General features: G+C 38.1%; 1 protein-coding gene across 2 annotated transcripts in view; it reads right to left on the bottom strand.

Moving 5' to 3' along the window:
* Positions 1-23,095, bottom strand: part of LOC117394759 (golgin subfamily A member 4-like) — a 92,057-nt gene that overhangs the window by 6,467 nt on the left and 62,495 nt on the right. For both annotated transcript variants that reach the window (XM_033993292.3, XM_059012926.1), the window contains exons 16-23: positions 19,460-19,581; positions 17,069-17,199; positions 14,858-14,971; positions 11,311-11,331; positions 10,547-10,615; positions 9,901-9,976; positions 6,715-6,809; positions 1,191-1,277 (exon numbers count right to left, since the gene is read on the bottom strand). In XM_033993292.3, coding sequence (XP_033849183.3) covers positions 1,191-1,277; positions 6,715-6,809; positions 9,901-9,976; positions 10,547-10,615; positions 11,311-11,331; positions 14,858-14,971; positions 17,069-17,199; positions 19,460-19,581 — 715 coding nt within the window. The remainder of the gene's footprint in view (positions 1-1,190; positions 1,278-6,714; positions 6,810-9,900; positions 9,977-10,546; positions 10,616-11,310; positions 11,332-14,857; positions 14,972-17,068; positions 17,200-19,459; positions 19,582-23,095) is intronic.

The following is a 23,095-nucleotide window of genomic DNA, read 5'->3' as shown; positions in this document are numbered from 1 at the left end:
TCTGAATTAAAATACTACTTCTGTTAAATATAGTACTGTACCAACAAAACCAACACAGTACATCCAAATGGAAGCCTACTTATTTTAACCCTTTGCGGTCCTGGTCCGACATTGCAATTATTCCTATCCGGTCCAATGTCATTTTTTCTCTGGAAAAAGCTGAGAAAACCATTCAATGGCCGAGTGGGAGCGACAGGAGCCGAGACAAGCCGAAAAAAAAAGGGCGTATCTCATGAATTGTCATACTTGCCCCTGGCATCAGATAACGGCGGCCATAAGATAACAAGCTGGCTGCTGCTGAATCAGCGCTCAGAGAATATCACAGACATTTGCAAAGCTTTTTTGAGATGTTATAGTAATAAAATAATGACTTGGATCGCATTATTGAGGCGTTTGGTGATAAAACGAGTGATCATGAGATGATTGATCGGTATGTACGACTATTATTATTATTATTATTATTATTATTTATTTATTAGCATATGTGAAAGCTATAGCGAACGAAAGGGTGTGGCGGGGCTGGAGATGCCTAGTGAGTGCTTTGTTGATATGCAGGGCCTTTTAAACCCGTTTGACTGGAAAAAAAATACTTTTAAACAGCGCGTCTAAAATTAACTGCGCGTGTAAAAATAAATTGGACCGGACGCGCCTGACACGCACTTAATAAATGGACTGCAAAGGGTTAACACACAGTCGTTTCAGTTGTGTATTTTTGATATTGTATCTTTTTTGTGTTCCCTGAAAAACTGACAAGGGTTGGAACGGGCCAAAATGAAATAATCAGATATGCGTCACACTCGTTTAACCGTCACTGATGTCAAAATTTTATAGGGTCGGATACGTGACTGTGACTGTATATCACTATTAATTAACTGAACCATTCCTCTTTTACATTTAGCATAAAAGCAGTATTATATGTACAGCATATTGTTTGGTAGTACTTCATTTAAAGTTCTGAAGGTAATATCTTTTGTGCAGACAAAAGCCAACCAGTATCCATACTGTAGGCTGAAACAAATATGCTCACAAAATTTGCATGTAGTGCAACAGATCACATGCAAGCTTTTGTCAATAATAGTGTTCCTATGTATGAGATGTCAAAGGGTAAATAGCATAAAGGAATAGGAAAATTCGATCAAATGTTGTTTGACAAGTGGTTGAAGACGGCGCTAATGTTTGCTTGCACTCACCAGTGGTCGAGATTCTTCCTTTTCTAGGATCTTCTGAGCCTGGTCTGCTGGGAACTTGAGTACTGTAGTGAGGACCTTCGCCATGGTCTAAAGGAAATCGAAACAGAGTTACAAGGTAATAGCCACTCAGGTTTAAGTTTACTGCAAAATATATTTCAAGTGGAGAGTTAGTTAAGAGAACTGGGATACTACGTGTTCAACAGGCAATACAACTATTGTGCCAATGACAAAGCCAAATGAACAAATGTACACCGGTCCAATGCTAGAAGCATGATACAAAAATACTTGATAAAAAAAAAAAAAAACAAAAAAAAAAAAAACAGTAAGCTTTCAATTAGCCATTCTGATAGAAACTGAGGTACACTACTGGAGCCTGCCTGTGTCAATTGTAAATTGTGGTTTCAATACATGAACAACTAGATCAACGTGAAAATGAGTACACTGCTTAAAGATGCAACATTTTACAGGATTTCACACTAACTGCCAGCTCAGGGAGTTTTCAATTGTCAAACTGTTCACTGCTCCCCTTACAGCCATTTTATATATATACAGTGCCTTGCGAAAGTATTCGGCCCCCTTGAACTTTGCGACCTTTTGCCACATTTCAGGCTTCAAACATAAAGATATGAAACTGTAATTTTTTGTGAAGAATCAACAACAAGTGGGACACAATCATGAAGTGGAACGAAATTTATTGGATATTTCAAACTTTTTTAACAAATAAAAAACTGAAAAATTGGGCGTGCAAAATTATTCAGCCCCTTTACTTTCAGTGCAGCAAACTCTCTCCAGAAGTTCAGTGAGGATCTCTGAATGATCCAATGTTGACCTAAATGACTAATGATGATAAATAGAATCCACCTGTGTGTAATCAAGTCTCCATATAAATGCACCTGCACTGTGATAGTCTCAGAGGTCCGTTTAAAGCGCAGAGAGCATCATGAAGAACAAGGAACACACCAGGCAGGTCCGAGATACTGTTGTGGAGAAGTTTAAAGCCGGATTTGGACACAAAAAGATTTCCCAAGCTTTAAACATCCCAAGGAGCACTGTGCAAGCGATAATATTGAAATGGAAGGAGTATCAGACCACTGCAAATCTACCAAGACCTGGCCGTCCCTCTAAACTTTCAGCTCATACAAGGAGAAGACTGATCAGAGATGCAGCCAAGAGGCCCATGATCACTCTGGATGAACTGCAGAGATCTACAGCTGAGGTGGGAGACTCTGTCCATAGGACAACAATCAGTCGTATACTGCACAAATCTGGCCTTTATGGAAGAGTGGCAAGAAGAAAGCCATTTCTTAAAGATATCCATAAAAAGTGTCGTTTACAGTTTGCCACAAGCCACCTGGGAGACACACCAAACATGTGGAAGAAGGTGCTCTGGTCAGATGAAACCAAAATCGAACTTTTTGGCAACAATGCAAAACGTTATGTTTGGCGTAAAAGCAACACAGCTCATCACCCTGAACACACCATCCCCACTGTCAAACATGGTGGTGGCAGCATCATGGTTTGGGCCTGCTTTTCTTCAGCAGGGACAGGGAAGATGGTTAAAATTGATGGGAAGATGGATGGAGCCAAATACAGGACCATTCTGGAAGAAAACCTGATGGAGTCTGCAAAAGACCTGAGACTGGGACGGAGATTTGTCTTCCAACAAGACAATGATCCAAAACATAAAGCAAAATCTACAATGGAATGGTTCACAAATAAACATATCCAGGTGTTAGAATGGCCAAGTCAAAGTCCAGACCTGAATCCAATCGAGAATCTGTGGAAAGAACTGAAAACTGCTGTCCACAAATGCTCTCCATCCAACCTCACTGAGCTCGAGCTGTTTTGCAAGGAGGAATGGGCAAAAATTTCAGTCTCTCGATGTGCAAAACTGATAGAGACATACCCCAAGCGACTTACAGCTGTAATCGCAGCAAAAGGTGGCGCTACAAAGTATTAACTTAAGGGGGCTGAATAATTTTGCACGCACAATTTTTCAGTTTTTTATTTGTTAAAAAAGTTTGAAATATCCAATAAATTTCGTTCCACTTCATGATTGTGTCCCACTTGTTGATTCTTCACAAAAAATTACAGTTTCATATCTTTATGTTTGAAGCCTGAAATGTGGCAAAAGGTCGCAAAGTTCAAGGGGGCCGAATACTTTCGCAAGGCACTGTATAACACACCAAATGACTTCCTTGTTCCATTGTGGAGTGCTGGTGCCGAGGAGAGGAGAGTGAGTTATCTTCTTGGTTAAACAGCTTGGATATTTCAACAGCCAAAGCAATACTCAGAGGAGAAATAGAGGAAACTTGTCTTTTAACAGAGACATGATGAAATGTATAAGAAATGCACTGTGACTCGTTTTTAAGGCTGAAGAGTACCTCTGGCAAAAAAAACACAATAAAATACATCCCTAAGAAAAGAAAAAAAGTCTGTGTGCAGGTGTATAAATAATAAATACAGAATGCCACGGACAAAAATGAGGGTGGAAGACAACTCATTTGTGTCAAACTTGTGGGAACCACACTTGTTCCCCATTACTCTCTAGTCAGTCTATAGATTTTCATTTAAAACATATACCTGAGTGCAGTAAATCCTTTAAGGACTGCAAGTTCAACAAACTTAATTTTCACTTAAAAAAAAGAATATCTAGTGCCATACTAGCTTAAGAAATCTCTCAGTTGACATATATATTTAGTTAGGTTATTTCATTAGCTAGAATCACTTTTAAATGGTACATTTTTTTTGTATTCTTGCGAGAAGGAACCATATCGGTAATTAGTTGGCATCTTTTCTAGAGAAAAAAAAACAAAAAAAAACTTAAGTGCATGCAGGGTTTCACTTCTGCTGAATCAGCAAGCAGTTAGCCAAGGTTTCATCCAGTTAGCACACTGCAAGGTTGAAGGTCTTATTGACACCTACAGCTTTATATTAAACTGATTCTCTTCATTGTAGCTTCCTAACCATCTGGTGTTTTCACATCTGCACACACCAGTTTTTTTTGTTTGTTTTTTTTAACCCTTTCCCCGTCATGCAGAATGACTTATGACAATGACGTATTCTGTAAAACACTGCGGGCAGGCTAAATGCAAAGACAGCATCTGGAATTTATGTAGTCTAGCCACCTGTGACAGTGTGGAAAAGCCCTGCTGATTAAAATGTATTGTTTGTTTGTTTATTTTAGAACAGGGTACCCCCCACCCGTGTATAGTTTGTATAATTTTGCTATTGTTTTCACTGCCGGAGATAGTGTCCAGGGCTCAGGAAGAGAGAGCCGTCGGCTATGAAGAAGGTGGAGGGAAGAGGTCAGGAGACCACCTCCACCAGCAGCAGTTTGGTTGCTGGGATTAGGAGGCCGTGTGGTCCAGTGGTTAAAGAAAAGCTCTTGTAACCAGGAGGTCCCCGGTTCAAATCCCACCTCAGCCACTGACTCATTGTGTGACCCTGAGCAAGTCACTTAACCTCCTTGTGCTCCGTCTTTCGGATGAGACGTAGTTGTAAGTGACTCTGCAGCTGATGCATAGTTCACACACCCTAGTCTCTGTAAGTCGCCTTGGATAAAGGCGTCTGCTAAATAATAATAATAATAATAATAATAATAATAATAATAATAATAATAATAATAATAATAATAAATTGCCTCGGATGGAGGAACCAGCCTGTGCACGGTCAGCCTGACCGTGGTTAGTGGTGGGTTGGGGGGCAGGACCTCTCTGTGTTCTGGGTGGAGATAACGAGAGAGAGAGAGAGAGCGAGGAGGACAAGTCTGGGAAACTAAACTAAAAAACAAAAACCATTGGATAAGTGAAGGTGATTGCCCAGCCTGACCTGGGTTTTGTTGTGTGTTCATGATTTGTTTTGTTTACTCTTTTTATTTTGCTCCTTGAACAGCGTTTTCATGTGTCCTGTCACACCACCGTAAACAGCTTTTATTTAACTGTCACACCTCTTATGATGAGTATCACACTTCTTATGATGAGTATTGCAAAACTTGTGGTTTTTTGTTTTGTTTTTGTAAATACACAGACATGAGGAACAGGCTGAAATACATCTAGTGTGAGGCATTCCAGTGCTGAAAAAAAATGCTGTATTCAACGCTTGAGTGAATATTCTTTCACATTTTTATGACCAGATCTAATTTTGGAATCTATTTTGAATTTTTTCAAATCCAACGATAGAATGACTTGGCAAATTGCACTGTTCCAAATTACCCTTTGCTGCTAAGCAGTTTCTTAGTTTGGTCTAAGAATTGTAAATCTCAAAATAAAGCTGTTAGGTTTATACACACTGTACTTGTACTTGTAGAAACAGAAAACTCCTTGAACATTCATGGAGTGCTGTGTATTTCACTCACAAGGATGGCAGTAAAGAACCCTCTCGCCCCCTTTGGCCATCCTCATTTCATGGAATAACTATAGTATTGTTTATTCAAACTTTAAATTGTTGCTTATTAATTTGTAAGGACTTGTAAAGCACTTATACTGGAAATAATAGTGTGTTTGTTCATATATGTACAGTTGACTCATAGAAGAAGATAATCTTTTCATATCATCATCACTCAGCTAACACCTCACAGTCATATTATTTAAACTCAAAATTTGACAAATCTTCCATGTAGCAATGATAATATGGATGGGAGAATGCCAATGAAAAGCTCATTTTGTATCAATTTATTTCCCCCTTAGCGAGCAGCTAATAAACACCCCAGAAGTATTTTCTGGCTTTAAAAGACAAATATAGCAGAGTATCATCAGCGTAACAATGGAGGTTCACTCCATGTCTGTTGATAACGTCTCCTAAAAGGTAACATATATAACAAAATAACAAAGGTACTAAAATAGAGTCCTGCAGAACACTGCAGACAACTTCAGACAATGCCGATTTGACAATCCCAGCAGAGATAAACTGAAATCAGAAAGATAAGACCTAAACCAAGATAATCACATTGAGCTTTCAAGACGATTCAATAAAATGGAGGGGTCCAGTGTCAGAAGCAGCACTTAGATCTAGGAGAATTAAAATTGAGGGAAAGCCTGAGGTCGGAGCTTATCCACGGATCATTTACTACTGTTGTAGGGATGCAACTAAGGGTACATTTTGACCTTCGAAGGTTCAGAACACATTACCAAAGGAAGTTTTGAGCCTGTGATGGTACTAATTTGCATAATTTACTGGTGACGTCACCATAGCTACTTGTTTATATTTGATTGAAAATCCTATTATTTTACAGGTAATCCATATAAATTGAATAAAACACATTCACATGTACTATACAAATCAAAAGATCCAATGTGTCATTTACAGTATTCACACATTGTCAAACGGTTTCTGCAAGAGGGAAAAAAAATAAAGTGCGTGAATACCACCTGACGAACCTTTGAAGGTTTAAAACTACCTTTGAATTCCTGGCTAGCAAACAAACCTTCGAAAACAGCTATGTGCACCACGAAATCCAGAATGAACATTTTCATGTACACCATTAAGAGCTTGAGTGTACCAGACAATTTTGAAGTTGTCCTACCTTTGTCTCTCGTCCCATCATGTACTCAAACATCACTTTTCTAAGGTATTCGAATTCTGTTGGCTCTGACAAGTCATCGCTGTGGTAGTTTCCACCTGTGAATGTGAAGAGATCCTATGAGTTACTGTCAGTACAAGCAATCCAGTCACAACGCTTCACAGAAACATGATCAGACCAAATTATACAAATATACTTTATAACATTCCTATAAAACATTCCATATATCATTGGTTTAACGTAAACATGCGGTTCCCCATCTTCTCTGAGCACTGACCTAGGATGTTGAATTTTTTAAAAGGCAGTATTACTACATCGTTAAATAATATAAATTAAATAGACTATAGGCTTTTGCACCATCTTCCATTTTAAGACAAGAAATTAAGCCTTTTTTATTTTTGGAGGAAAATAGACAAAATTAAGAATGCCTTTCCCTCACTGCAATGTCCCATAAGACCCTGCGCTTGGCTTGATAAGTATAGCTCTATAATTAAAACCAGGGCAGACAGTGCAGCTTTCACATATCTAACTGTTTATCATCTGTATTCGGCAGTGTAGGTTTTTGAATGTTATAATTAGATGTTGGTTGTTCGCCTAGCGTGTAAGCGATTGTTGCAGATGAGACACAGATGTTTACCATTGTTTTCAGTGAAAGCAACTCTCTTTCTCCCATTCTGGCTTAAAGCCTCATGCTTTCCTGTTTACTCAATGCCATTGTCTCCAGAAAACGAACAAGCACTTAATTCAAAATGATCAAATTGACTCAACCACACATCCAGCTTTCACTCAAGGTGATAGAAATGCACGCGCAAACGCGTGGTGTCGAAGGTCATCAAGTGACAAAATGTGCAGTAAACATGCAGGGCAGCTGAAATAAACAGAAGAGGGAGAAGGGGAGAGAAGAAAGAATAATAAACACGAATACAGAGAACAGAAATAACTCAAATTTATTTTTTAGTTTTTCTCTCTTATTTTCGCTTTTGTTTATCATTCTTTCTTCAGTTAATTCGAGCCGCAAAGTGTGCGTCGATTGGTTAGATTGGCTAGATTTAAGGCAAATCCGGACAGTGTGTCCACTTCGACAGACACTGTTTGGACCGATCTTGTCCAGCGAACTTCGCCCCAGAGCAGATAAGGAGCTGCTCTATTTGACACCAACCCCAAATCCAGTTAATACAGTACGCTAATGCCCTAACTGGGCAGAGCGTGTGGAGCTTCCTCTCCCTGTCAGATTGGAAAGGTGGTGGATGAAAAGCCTTGAAATCCACTGACTGGTTGACATGGAAAGCAGATATGCTTTTAGGGAGGAAAGTTGGGCAGTATGAAGCGTGACCGTAGTCCTGGCCTCCATGAAAAATAGGCAGGCTTTAGCAATGGAAAATGCTTGCATTTCAACTACTCTGTTCACAGAGGTGATTGTTAGTAGGAAAACTGCCTTCAAAAGAGAAATATTTCAGCTCTGCTGAATGCAGGGGCTCGAATGGTGGTTTCGTAAGCGCATTAAGCACCACATTCAACCGCCAGTGTGGGACAAGGTCCTTCCAATTCCCAAGCTTAGAAATGGAACTCCACTCAGACTTGTTGCTTGACATTTAAATATTTACTTTCTAGCTAAAAGGTTTTCACAAGCCATTGTGGTGACTAACACGACATATGCAATGGGCAGCGGATACCAAATCATTCTCAGAATTAACTTGACTGTTTTATTACAGTGGAATAAGTAATTAGACACTACTTTAACTCCAAATAAGCATTGCGAAAACTTGAACTTTATAAATTTGTTGTGATAATGATCTCACAAATCAATCTGGATAACTTGACAGCTTTAAAATGAAGACGTCAAACAACTCTGAATAATGCAGCTCTTTGTTACTATGAAACTTTAGCCATGACAATATTAGATTTTTAAGGGCAATCATCTTTTCTTTGGCAGAGAATTGCCAAAATAAATATGTTCTTATGCAGAAACCTGCATTGAGTAAAGTCTACTTGAAAAACTTGCTCACCTAAATGTTATCAAAGCAGACATTTTCCAGGCAATCTTAGTCATCAAGATAACATGCTCCAGCAATCTTTTTAAGAGTGGCGTCTTGTGAGAATTACAGACTAAGAGCCTGTTCACACTTGCGATTTAAGGTGGCCCAGGGCTGCCTCATGGATGCCTTTTCTCATATGTAAACACTCCAAAAAAGTAAAGGCTGTCCAGGAGTCATTCTTGACATGTATTATGCAATATGCAAAAATGCAATTCATTTTTTGGAATTAACTAATGTGTTGTCAGTTAATTTAATCTAGGTTTTCTGGGAAACCTATCTAATTAAAAATGATTGGCTCAACCAGTTAAAGCGCTGCCACGGGGAGTGCAGGATGCATCACACAGCTTGGACGGCACCGGTTCGCGTCCAAGCTGTGGAAAGAGGACAAACTTTGCTGGGGACCACGAGGGGGGCGTCACATTAGCTCAGAGGCTCCTGGGGTGGGGATGGGAAACCGGCAGGGACTCATCACGCAACAGCGAACCCTACTGGGCAGACACCGAGCATATTCAGTGGATAAGAAACAGGACTGATCTCTGTCTAGCCCATCCACTTCTGCTCTGGATTGCTTGATGTAAATGCGATTCTAGCTTTAGGCTTGTGAGATCGGAGGACGCTCATATGCCCTCAGAACGTCCGTGTTGTGTTGGGACTCGTAGCGGTGATGAGAAAAAAAAACAAACATAATTGGACATTTCAAATTGGGGGAAAATAAATAGAAAAATAATCATTTAAATGATTAAAAGACGACCAAATACAGTTAGGCACAGCACCTATCCAATCTGAAAAGCTTTCCGAAAAGTGCTGTGCTTAGAAAGCACTGATGTATTACTTGAAATGGGAACATATCCAGGATCAACTAGCTCCCCTTTAAAACCACACATGTAGGTGCAAACACCCTTAATTAGATGTGCCAATTCACAGTAAACCTTTTAAAAATAAGGGCTCTACACCAATAATATTTGAACTGTACTATATGTGCAAAACTGTGCGGACAACATGTGAGCAACAGATCCATAAGTTATTTGTTTTTAGGCCCTCCACCAGTCATCCTACTTGTTTCTCATCGGTCCGAGGCCATCAAATGACATCCTCCAGTACCACCACTCACTCCTGTCCAGAACAAGAGGGGAGTCAACACTGCTTTACCTACCTCTGTATGGTGTTCCTAGATGTGTCACAACAGAGTTCTTCGGAGAAGTTCTTAGCTTATCTTCTAGTGAATGGATCTGAATACAATGCAAAAAGGATGGTGGTCACAAACCTGTATACAATTTATAAGTATATTTTATTTGACGTTACTATACTGCATATTGCATAATTAACTCTTTCAGCACCAGGTACCTTTTGAAAAAGACAACCCTCTAACTAACTAAATTGTTTGATTCTTATATGGAAATAAGTCTGCTGTGTTGAGTGAATAAAATCTTCCTAGGCTGTACTAGCTGCCTGTCGTTTTGAGTGGCATTATTTTTGCTTATGCAGTTTTAAGTTAAGACTCTCACTGCATAGCAGTTTAAGCTATTCCATATTGTGGTATGTGCTTAAATTAGACATACTATGCATATTGTGCAATGCTGGCATTAAACTAAGTCACAGCTTCAAGTTCATCTCCCAAGCATTATATCACTGTTTACGGATAGATTTACCAGTGTTGTGCTTTTATTCTCATATGGCTAGTGTATTTTAACCTTGCCGTAAAGATATTTGTATTTAAATATTTCTTCAGAAGCATGAGTACTTATAAACCAATATAGATTGAAAAGTGCATAATTTACAACAACAAAAACAACACTTACTCTTTCCTGGAACTCCTGCTCCTTTAGTTTTGCTTCGCTGAGCAGTGTTGTTTTTAGTGCGAGCTGTGCCTGTAAAAGCAGAAACATGTTACAGATGTTCTACAGAAGATCTCAATATCTCAATAGGGAAAATGGAGACATGGCGCCATTTTAAAGAATTTTAAGTGGACTTGTTTCACATTCAGGGGGCATTCCATATATATTACTGAAATGTCAATGCTGTAGTCCCTTGTAAATAGGCAAAAAAGCAATCCCACTCATGCTGGATTTATGTATGGACGGACAGGCTTCCACTACAACCCCTTCACAGGGGATTTAATCCGCAGCAAAGGATAAGAAGTCTGATAGAAAACACACAAAAGAAAGCCATTTCACAAAAGAAGCTGGTGTGCAACACCTCCTCAAAAAGACAAAACTATTGTATGTTTCTCATTAGCCCAGGGCTGTCATACTACAACCCCCATCCTCCCCTAATTACTGACAATCCAGCATGAGAGGGAATCAACCCTACTTTACCTACCTCTAAGATGAAAATACCCATGTCTGAAGAGAGTCTGTAGGATTTAAAAGTACACTAAAGCTGGTGAGTGTTTACAACAGAATTACCGAGATAAGGTAATGGTTGGATGCAAATCGGACTAGAAGTAATGTCTGTAATTCAGTATATGCCATAATTAGTATGTACTGCATGAGGAGGTGGGGCAAGGCAGCCTAATACACAATATTTAAATTTCAATTTAACAAAGAAATAAAGCATCTCTTACCTGCAGCTCGGCCATGGAACCCTGTGAATGAAAGAATACAATGTTTGAATATATTCAATTATATTGCCCTGGAAACAATGTATTTGTCTTGAACTGTGTTCTGGAAAACTTTCATAGAGTAAACTGCATCCTTGTAACCAGTGCCATATACATTTCAGCACACTGTTAATACCACTAGCACATCAGTCCCATTTCAATATAGACAATGTAAAGATCTCAAGCTTGCTATTAAAAGAGGTTATAACTTACAAAATAATTTGATTCGCTATATAGGTCTCAGGTGTTATGTTTAAAAAAATAAATACAAAAAAACACGATTTCTTTAACCAGATACTGTGCCAGATACTGTATATTTTAAAATGGATTTGTATGTTTGTTAACATTAACATATAACATTTGTCTTGTTCAAAACTGCATACTTTCGACAATATACGGAAGCAAGTGGAAGGGCATAGCAGGTAAGACTTTAATAGCAAACTGGAGAAAGATACAAAAAATGCCACAGAACAGAAAAAAAAAAAAACGTACAAAATGTTTTGTATAAAATTGGAATACATCTAAGGCTGCCTATTCATGTAATAAGGTCAGAAACTGAAACTGATTTGAACAGCAAGAAAAACTAGGTGCTGAAAATTGTTACAAAGCCACTATACATGAAAACTTATTTGAGATACTATAGGGGAGAAACCAAGGCAGGGTGGTTTTTGAAAGCAAGCTGAATACTGGTCAGATTCTGATTAGAAAGCTCCATGTGACTGTTTTGAAGGTTGCAGGATACAAGATAATTTATACAGGATTTGGCAGGTCAGTGTGGTTTCATTTTCAGCTGAAGATTAATACAGAACACAATCACATTCTGAGAAGGTAAACCGAATATAAACTTTTTCCTAGAATGTGGGCGGATGTTGTATTTTTGCAAATTCTACATAGTATCAGTATAGCTCTTGCAAAGTTGCCATTGGCCTCTTGGTAGCCTCTCTGATCAGTCTCTTTCTTGCTCGGTCATCCAGTTTGGAGGGATGGCCTGATCTAGGCAGGGTCTTGGTGGTGCCATACACCTTCCACATCTTAATAATTGTCTTGACCGTGCTCCAAGGGATATTCAAGGCCTTTGATATTTTTTTATACCCATCCCCTGATCTGTGCCTTTCAACAACTTTGTCCCGGAGTTTTTTTGAAAGCTCCTTGGTGCTCATGGTTGAGTCTTTGCTTTGAAATGTACTACCCAGCAGAGGGAACCTACAGGAACTGCTGAATTTATCCTGAAATCATGTGAATCACTACAATTTAACACAGGTGGAGGCCACTTGGAGTGTGATTTTGAAGGTGATTGGGTACACCTGAGCTAATTTAGGATTGCTATTACAACCAAGCTATTTCAGTTTTTATTTTTAATTAATTTTCTACAAATTTCTATAATATTTTTTTTACTTGGAAGTTGTGGGGTAGGATGTGTAGATCAATGAAGAAAAACACTTTTTTAATGCATTTTAATTCCAGGCTAGAAGGCAACAAAAGGTGAACATTTTGAAAGGGGTTGTAGACTTTCTATAGGCACTGTATATATTTCATAATGTATTTTATTATTTGCAAGTAATTTTTATTATTATTTTAAGTAAATTGTTCTGCATAGTAATTGGATTACTTAAATTTCTTATCAGTTACTACTAGAAATTACTTGTGCGATAGATTTTTTTAAATTATTTATCTAACTGTCATTTACAGGTTTGAAGATATTTCAATGACTACTAGGCTCAAACTAAACACACTCCTTCAAAAATGCAAGTGATTTATAGCTTTCACCTCCTGCTAAAAGTATTACTTGAATAAAGCCGTGACAGTTTAAACAAAAAAAATATAAAAACAACAACCAGAAGCCAGTCTGTAAACATCAAGAACTAACAGTCACAGGAAATAGCTTACATTAAAGTCTCTGTAACTAAATGATGACACATTTAAAAACATTGCTAGGGAGAATGTTCAGCCTATAATAAATAAATAAATAAAAATACATTATATATATATATATATATATATATATATATATTATTTTTATTTTTTTTATTTGTTTTCTCTTCTTCAAAGAGTAGCTCTACAGAGTCCCTGAAAAACATTTCTACTAAGACACAAGACTATTTATTTATGAACCAATACATGTATTTTACAAAGCTGGGTAATATAAATACTTGCAGCACACTACAAGAATTCTTGATACACAAGAAATGCACTTCCACATCTGGGTAAGCGCCAGCTCAGCATTTACACTTGCTGTTCCAAGTCTTTAACACTAGAACGGCCACGTTGATAGGCATACCCAAAACAACCAATTTGACTGACATATTAACAACAGCATAAATATTATAATACACAACTGAAGCTATGCATTTATATACAGACATACTATAATCTAAATTACATGAATAAATAAACATTTGAACAGAATGGGCTTCATTTACATTGTTTATAAAGTCTAAGTGCTAGCACACAGATCCTGCGCTTTTCAAAATATGCAGTACACTTACCGCAGACTGTCTTTTGGGCATTTGGCACAGCTACCAACAGTAACCCAGGCTTCTGGCACCAAATGCTCCACCGATGTATACTAGTACAATGAACGCTTCTAATTCCTCCAAGGGCATTGACCAGGGATCATGTTGGTGCCCAGTCTGCTTCAGAGCCAGATTCATCATTGTCCGTCTTTACTGCATCAGAATCGATGTTTGGTAACATGTTTTGTAATTCCAAACACTGGTTTGCTGTCCTGCTTCTTCAGTGATCCATTTGCAATGTGTATTGGGGTAACAATGAATTTCTTAGAAAAACGAGTGACTTACAGTAACCAGTGCAGACAGACAGCCGGCGCCGTGAGCTGTCAAGGCTGATTGATGGGCTATCTAGCGGCTCATTGAAACAATAGAAAATTCAGCAGAGCGCTCACTTGAGGAATGCAGACTGACATAATCAAACTTCAATACATGGCTGCAAGTCCCAACTGATAAATAAAATAATAATATGTTTTATATGTATCGATCAATTTGACCGCTCCTGGTCAGAATAGGTATGACAGTATTTTATCTTGCTAATTTTTGCAGCTACGCGATTCTTTGTTTGTCAAGGTAGTTAGCACATATATTTAGGAAAAGTCAGGACAGCACAGCTCCTTATCTTAAAACACATGTACCGCAATTTATATTTAAATTCCAAAAACGGTCAAAATGGCCACCTTGGTCGTTCTAGTGTTAATAAACTATCTGGCACTCTTCTTTGTAACAAAGCTTAGCACCTCAAATATTATTAAATGTTCCCTTCCATTCTAAGCCAGAGATGAGAAAAGGATCTTGTTTAGCACTGTTTCCACTGAAGGGGTAGAAGCTTAGGCAATTACATACCATACTATGTTAAAGGAACACTGAATTTATAGTGTGGATTTTAGTATCCACGTTGCTAACAGTTCTGTTTTCTCTATGTTGAGACAAGGATTTTATTGACCAATGCCCCATGATAATTTGCTGAACATTTGGCAATCTGTTGCTTGATGGTACAGTACCTGTTCACTGTTCTGATTCTTCTCGTCATTCAGCCTCTGCTGTTTCTCCATTTGGAGCTCCTCCAGCTCTTTCTGTAGTTCATTCACTCTGCACGTCATCTCCTCCTCTCGGTTCTGAGGAACAAAAGGTTTCAGCTTTGGTCCTTGCATTACAGACAGAGAGCTTACTAGAGACACTGCTGTAACATTGCTATACAGTTTTCTACTTTCACCTGAAGAAGAGACCTTTGAGGTCTTGAAAGCTTGTGATTAATTATTGTTTAGTTAGTCCAATAACATGTATCACATGTATCCCAGCACAACAGTATAAATAGATGCACGTTTCATTCACTCGGGGTTGGGTGTTCGTGAGTGGAGAACGGGATAGGAGACGGTGGTAATAATTGTAAAAATAATAAGAACGTAAATATAAGTGTTCTCACTCACCGTGTTTGTCTGCTCGTTTGTCTGTTTACTGTTTAGTCCGTTTTGTTTATATATTTATTTTGGCGTAAGTGCCGTGTCCTGTTTTTGTGTTTTGTTTGTATAACCTTTTTATTTTCTGTTCTGATTATTAAATGCTTAGCGCGATCACGCGCTCAGCTTCACCAAAACCCCAAGTCTCTGTTTTTTATTTCCTGGCTCTGGTCTGACACCACCCACTCCGGCCGTCTTTGTGACAGGTCCCAATGAGAACTAATGAATTAACTTATGCTAGGGCAGAAGCTGGTCAGCACACAGAAGTCAAAAGAAGTTGCATGTAAATTGCAGAATTATTGGGTTGTAACAAAGTATATAGACTATTTAAAATCTAAAAACCAAATACAAAACAAAAAATACCACACACACAAAAAAAGCATGTCTCGGTTGTCCTGATAAACTTGAATTGGATGGGCTATGTTAGTTATTAGCTAGCTAATCAGTTATTAGCCATCAGGTTAGATTTAGCATGTGACTGCTCATTTCAATATTATACCAAAACAGGATTTTGGGTTGGGTCACTGGTAAATTTAAAAACACTGAATCCACATTTTGGACATGGAACATGTTTTGTACCTGTTTGGGGAATATTTTTACCATCACTATTATTGAGGCAGCCCCTTAACCAAGCAATGGTCCTTAATCTATTTTGCATACACAAAATATGCTGGGATTCTGGTTTAAAAAAAAAAAAAAAAAAAAAAAAAAAGTTTAAAAAAAAAACGACACAAACACACAAACCACTCAAAGAAAATGTTGTCTTCCTAAGCAAGGTAACAAAAAATGGCATGCAATATTCTGCTTTATGAGAGAAAAATGTACTAATCTATGAAACCAATAAACAAGGACATCAGTGAGTTACATACCTCTTCATGCTTTTAGAAAAGGAAAAAAAGAAACTCATTTAAGAAAGTATAACCTAGAAGTCATGTTCCAAACACTTGAGTGTCCATGTTCACTTAGTTTGTGTGCTTTCTCAATGTGGAAAACTTAACTTGGTACACTTAAGTGAGCACTAACTCAAGTGTTGTTTCTGAATACGGCATAAACCTTTACATTAGTTAGTGGCAGCTAAAAACATACATTACTCATGGACACTAGAAAAAAAGAGAGACTGCACTTCTTATTTAACTTCACTAACTATCACCAGCTCTCCATCGCATTACAGGGTAGGAGTAAGTGAAATTGAACATGCTTTCTTTATTTCATAAAATGCCTAATTGAAAAGCATATTTGGCAAAACACACTCACTTTCTAAGTAGAACATCCACATGTATAACATGGTTTAGTACTTAATCTATAAAATCAGCCCTTTAAAATACAAACAAACCATGACCGTGTTGTTTTTTGGTTATGCACACATGGCGAACACATCAACGACAGGTCTCATTGGAATCCATAAAGTACTCAATTTAGGGTGACTCTGAGAAGGGACTGTATTAATTACACAAGTCCTGTGTGATCTAGAATTGTACAAATAGTCCACCCAAAAATATACATTAAAAGACAGTGGTTTCTGTGATGTTACCATTTATTTTTAAACTGATTTATTAATTTGAACTATAACATAACTGAAGAACAATGTATTGTCACATAAAAGTGGTTAAAATCATGACATTTTGTAAGAACGTTGGAGACGATGATCTTTTTTTATAAAATTTACTTTCTGATTTTTTTTTCAGGCATTATGTGGCTGCTGCTTCTATTCTTAGACACACAAAAAAAACTAAGCGCTGTGTAATGTGCAGCTACCTGTAACATCTGCTCGTATTTCTGGGCAGTTTGTTTGAGCTCATCTTCTTTTTGTCCGATCTTCTTGTAGAGCTGATTTGTCTCCTCCCGATAAGTATTCAACAACTCTGTCTCCACTTCTTGGGCCTTGCCTAGAAAAATACAACAGGGAAATTATTAACTACTCAAAACACTTTCCAGAATGATCAAGAAACACCTGCCACGTAACTCCTTAATCCACAGGTGCACAACATACAGCCTGCGGGCCAAATAACATAACAGATAAACCAATCAGAGCGGGGATTTTCCTTATACTACTAGGTTGGCGCCAGCGATATACTTCACAGTGTAGTTGCATTCAGTTATGGCTAAAATAAATAAACAAAACGTTGATGTTGAGCATCGACGGTTCAACGAGGCTTGGACGGAAAAATACTGCTTTACTGAAGAAAGAGAATTGAATATATGTTTAATTTGTAATGGGAACGCTGCAGTGCCAAAGGAATTCAACTTGAAGAGGCATTAAGACACTAAACATTCCAATTTTAATGAATACACAGGAGAACTACGCACACAAAAAATTGCAAATCTTAAAACGACAGTTATACGCCCAGCAAAACGTCTTCCAGAAGGTGCAGAAAGAATCAAAAACTGTAACGTACGAGGTAAGCTACGAAATGTATTCATTAATTGCTAAGACATCTCCGGCCTTTCACCGATGGAGATTTTGTGAAAGACTGCTTATTAATAGCATGCGAAAAAAATATGTCCTACTGAAGTTCTAAAAAAGAACTTTAAAAAAAAAATCAGTTTGAATCGTATGACCGTGCAGCGCCATGTGTCAGATCTGGGAAACAACATTTTATGTCAGCTAAAAGATGTGGCAAAAAAGTTTGTGTACTGCATTATACATCAGCAAAATCTGTGTGGGAAAGATCTGGGTTTCGAACATGTGATGAATGTTCATAAAATCTCATGGACTCAACCACCGTCAATTTAAAACATATTTAGAAGAAATTGATGCCGAGTACAGTAATGTACTTTATCATACAGAAGTCATGTAGCTCAGCAGGGGTAAAGTTTTGAAAAGGTTTGTGGCGCTGCTGCCAGAGATTAAATCTTTTTTTGATAGAGAAAGACAGACCTGTGACCATACTGGAGGATATATATAGACACACACACAGAGTTGTAGTCATATACATTGATATTTTTGCCAGTTCCTTGGCTTTCTGCTCTCCAAACATTTCCTTCACAATTTCAATGGCACACAGCATGATCAACTGCTCAGCAATAACATGCAATTTTATTGCTTTAGCTTTTTATCCACGGTAGTTGTGGATTTCATTACAGCTTTAGTATCAAGCAGTTCCTTGTTTTTATATATTTCAGTAATTAAATGTCTCTGTAATTTGGAGGGTTTGAAACTAATTGGACAGTATTTGTGCACAAATTAGACACTGCGGTTGAGGTATAGCTCCACTTCCAGTACAAATAAAACTGAAATTCAAGTAGCTGTCTTCATATTTCCTTAATTTTGCGGGGTTAATAACGGCTTTGTTTTTTTACTCACAACACCTCCTCTTCGCTGTTCGTCAGCCCTTACTTTTGAACTTGTTGAAGTAAGTTTTGTATCGTAATTCTGTGGGTTTGGTGTTTTGATGCTGACATTCGAATTAAATGCTGCTCCTGCTGAAATAGCTCAATTACACCATAAATAACCTGAGAACATGTTACGTAACCTGAGAATGCGTTAATTTCTGCTAATGCTTATAAAATGCTGAAGGCAATAGGTTTCAGCGCGTCATAAGCATGCAGGGAAAATAGCACATTTTCTGGTTTATTTTTGGGGGACCTCTTGAAACCTCCTCAAGGCCCCCTAAGAGGCCATGGACATCCGGTTGAGAACCCTTGCTCTAAATCACTGCAGGAAGAGCGATTACAAAAAAGAAAAAAAAAAAAAAAAAAGTTATCTGGCTTTTCAGTTCCGTACCAATCATAGCTTTGACCTTGTGAATAGAGACCTGTATTTCATTCAATAAAACAGACTCTGAAAACACATTATTTAAATAATGCTATTAAAACTAAAATAAGGGGAATTTGCAATAAGTGGAAGTCATTTATGAGATTATACAAGATTTCTAGTGATAAAACAGTCCCCCTCTGTAGTTTCTCAACTCCAACTGTAAACCATATGCAACTGCTACTGAACGATACTTGGTTTGTAACGTATGTTAGCTGGGAATAGTAAGAGACAGTTTCCCAATGTACTATATGCATCCCAATATGCTTCCAAGGAAACTTTATTATTAGACTAATGAGCTTTCAAAAACTAGAAGTAAGTGGTACCATCTGGCTCAATTTGACCAAACTCCTGTCATTCTAGTAAAAAATACTTTCTAGCGTTGTCCTTACCAATAGCTTCTTGCACAGCAGAATCCAGCTCTTGGTCCTTTTTGGCTATCTGGGTGTTGAATTCTCTTATTATCTGTTTCAGACTAGAATTGTGCTTCATCTCCAGATCTTCAAGCTCTAGCCTGGAACAAGACAAATTGAGATATTAAGAAACAGATGCTCCCAGGGTTTGCTGGCGTGGAGTCTTTAAAGCAATATAATTGAGTACATCAAATTAAACCTGCATTGTCCCACACTTATTACATCAACTAAACTGACTAAACTTCCAAAACTAACACCCATTTCCTATCACTTGTTATACAGTAGAACCTGTCATATCTGATCCTGTAAGATACGATATCCTCTATTAACCGATGGACATCTGGCATATGTCAATTACACATGCTGTTACCAACTGAACGGTACTGATGGAACCTGATCAATGCACAATTTATTATGGGTCTAAAACAGTAAATTCAGCTCTTCACAGGACAGAATGGATTCCGTTACAGACAAAAAAAATAATTAACAAAAATCTTTCACTTTTAACATGCTGTTACTTCATATAACTGCTCAGTTCAACCATTATCGTACTTTGGTGTTTAGGGCCCTTTCCTACCTAGTTCGTTTTTAAAGAACAGATTTAGAATTCACTTCAAAACAAACTTAGATTGGTTTCACACCAGAAAATTCCTCCACGTTCACAGCCAAGTGAATTCAAGTTTGCTGCACACGTCAGGCTCGCTGTACTAACTGTGTTTATTCTTTTGTTTATTCACCATCTGATCTTGGTAGAATGGCAGCACGTGACGTCGTATTATGGAAGAACACTGGCGTTTTCATGCTAGATTACGTGCAAGGAGGAGACTTTTTCAAAGGCGACATATGAGGAGGAATACTTTATTCTTTGAATTTCTGTTGGCTGTTGCATTGCCACTGGCATCAGACCGACATCGGCAAGTTGTTAGCAGACCCTGCTAATCCCTGTTTATCAGTCTATCCGGTCTCAATAGGATCGTATTGTAATGGTACAGTAATGCTCGGCAAATACCTATATCAATGAGGCACCGTTTTAGACAAAATTGTGTCAAGGCAAACAAAGAGACCAAGCATGCACAACAAGAGAAGTCAGTTAATGCACAACGAGAGACCAAGCCATTTATATACGCAACATGTAAAAATAATACAAATTATATATGTTGAAAGACTGTACACATATATACATTTCACACAGGTTCCGGCTCTGTGGGTGCTAGAAAACTACACCCTATTTATATACCAAAAATCTAAGTCCATGTAGCAGGGCAGAAGAGCCTTACTTGTAGAATGGTGGCAGGGCAAAAGAGCCCAGCTGATCAATGTATTATTGTGGGTTTATTTAATGAATGGTTTGTGGGGTTGCATTGTATTATGATTTCAAAAGAAATGTAGTGTATGATTTAAATGTATTGTTTTGTATGTATTTAAAACAGAACATTGTTATTAGTATGAATTGTTATAGTTTCATGTAGTTTGGCAGGGGCGATGTTTGCAGCTCGTCTCTGCCAGACTACGTCTCGTGAGAATGTGTGGTCGGCAGCAAATGAATTATTGACAGATTGGCTGTCCACAATGCAGATATAAAAGTCTTGTGCAGAATGTGGTCATTTCCAGATTGATTACGTGTTAATCTGGAGATAACCACATGTATAAAAACCCGCAGCATTTGCTGAACGGGGTGGGTGCTCAAAGAGGAGGACCGGAAGAGAGAGCCAGAAAATAAAATAAAGAAAAATAACAATTGCTACACGTGCTGGAAGGACCAGCATGGTGCATGTTTTGGTGGAGGTATTTTTGTGGTTGGGTTTTGCTCTGTGAGTGTTGATTTTGTATATCCTGTTGGTTTATTTTTTAATTGAATAAATATGTGCAGCAGAGCATCGACTCACAGTACTTGTCAGTGTCAGCTTCTTGATCTGGGGGACGTCATCACCAAGCCATCCTGTCACAGTCCACATAAAATTATTTTAGTTAATTCCTGTCTCAGTAAAACAAGTACAACCGTTAAAGCTTTATAGTGTAAAATCTTTCTACATATTTTATATTTTATTATTTTAAAATGTTGCGTATAAAATGGCTTTGGTCTTTCTCGCTGAGCATAACTGGGTCCCTCTCTGTATTGACAGACTTTTGTCTGAAACGTCACCACATTTGAGAAACAGTATATTTATGCCTACTTTCTTTTAATAACTTAGTGTCCGGTGGCTAAAATTTAATAAAACTGAACGAAAAACATAATCCTGGTTCCTTGAAATAGAAATGTAACCATTACCTAATGGGTGTTTACCTCCTAAAGACCCCGAAACCTGAATAAGATATAACAAAGCTGCTCAGCCGAGCCTGTGAACTCAGTCATGGCCTGTCCCCGAGGACATAATGGGATTGCGCGCACAGATTTTTCAAGCCTGCTACAATCATGGACACAGTAACCTTAACCCTTTGCGGTCCTATGTCAGACCAGGTCTGACATTACAATTTTCCCTTTCCTGTCCGACATCATCAAAAAGATGTAAAACACAGGTCTCTAGTCGTTTTTTCTCCGGAAAAAGCCAAGAAAACCTTTCAATGGCCGAGTGAGACCGATAGAAGCCGGAAAAAAGGGCCCTACCTGAGCAATACACATAGCCCTGGCACCAGAGATAACACGGCCATAAACAAACAAGATAGCTGCTTCCGCATCCAGCGCTCAAAGAATATCACAGACATTTGCAGAGCATGTTATGAGATGTTATAGCAATAAAATAATGAGCTGGATCCCATTATTGAGGAGTATGGTGATAAAATGAGTGATCAGATGATTTATCAGTATGCATGACTATGAAGAGTTATGTGAAAAATACAGTGAACAAGGGGTGGGGCGGGGCTGGAGATGCAGTACTGAGTGTCCTGTTGATATGCAGTGCCTTTTAAACCCGTTTTACTGTGAAAAAAAAATACTTTTAAACAGCGCGTCTAAAATAAACTGCGTGTGTGAAAATAAATTGGACATGACGCGCCTGACACACGCTGAATAAATGGACTGCTAAGGGTTAATTAAAAAGGGTGGGGTACTGTATGTTACCGTTACTGCCACAAAGGAGAAATTATGGCAACTAAAATAATTTCTGTGCAAGGTCTGTTTATGTCAAAAGGTAAAACAAACAAAAAACAAGCGGATAATGTTTAATAAAAAATATGTATGCAATTAAAACATGATGTAGACTATACTAATTATTGTGAAGCATCAGAGTGGGTCATAATATGATTCTGTGTATGAAATTAACAGAACTGAAATATACAAAAGGGGGGGGGGGGGGGGGGGGTCTTAAGCCATTCTCTGTGTCTACTCGGTTTCTGCTCACAAACTCCCCCACTGACAAAGAATTATTTTAGAAAGAATTGTAAACTAACTGTTGGACAAGTTTTATCTTTTCCTCTCATTGAATAAATCATTTAGGCGCCAGCAGTATCTTGCAGAAGGCAAGTCAGACAGTTTTAAGCATGCTTTGACGCCTCAGACAGAGAACAGTACCCCTCAAATACAGCTGACAGGGGTCGAAGCCATGGACCAATTGAGAACAATGGGCTGTCTCTGAACAAGAACAACCAATGCGAAACACCCCATGTGGACTCGGGTAC

The sequence above is a fragment of the Acipenser ruthenus genome, chromosome 3 (genome assembly GCF_902713425.1).
Source record: "Acipenser ruthenus chromosome 3, fAciRut3.2 maternal haplotype, whole genome shotgun sequence".
Classification (NCBI taxonomy): domain Eukaryota; kingdom Metazoa; phylum Chordata; class Actinopteri; order Acipenseriformes; family Acipenseridae; genus Acipenser; species Acipenser ruthenus.
This window is presented reverse-complemented; position numbering and strand designations above follow the sequence as displayed.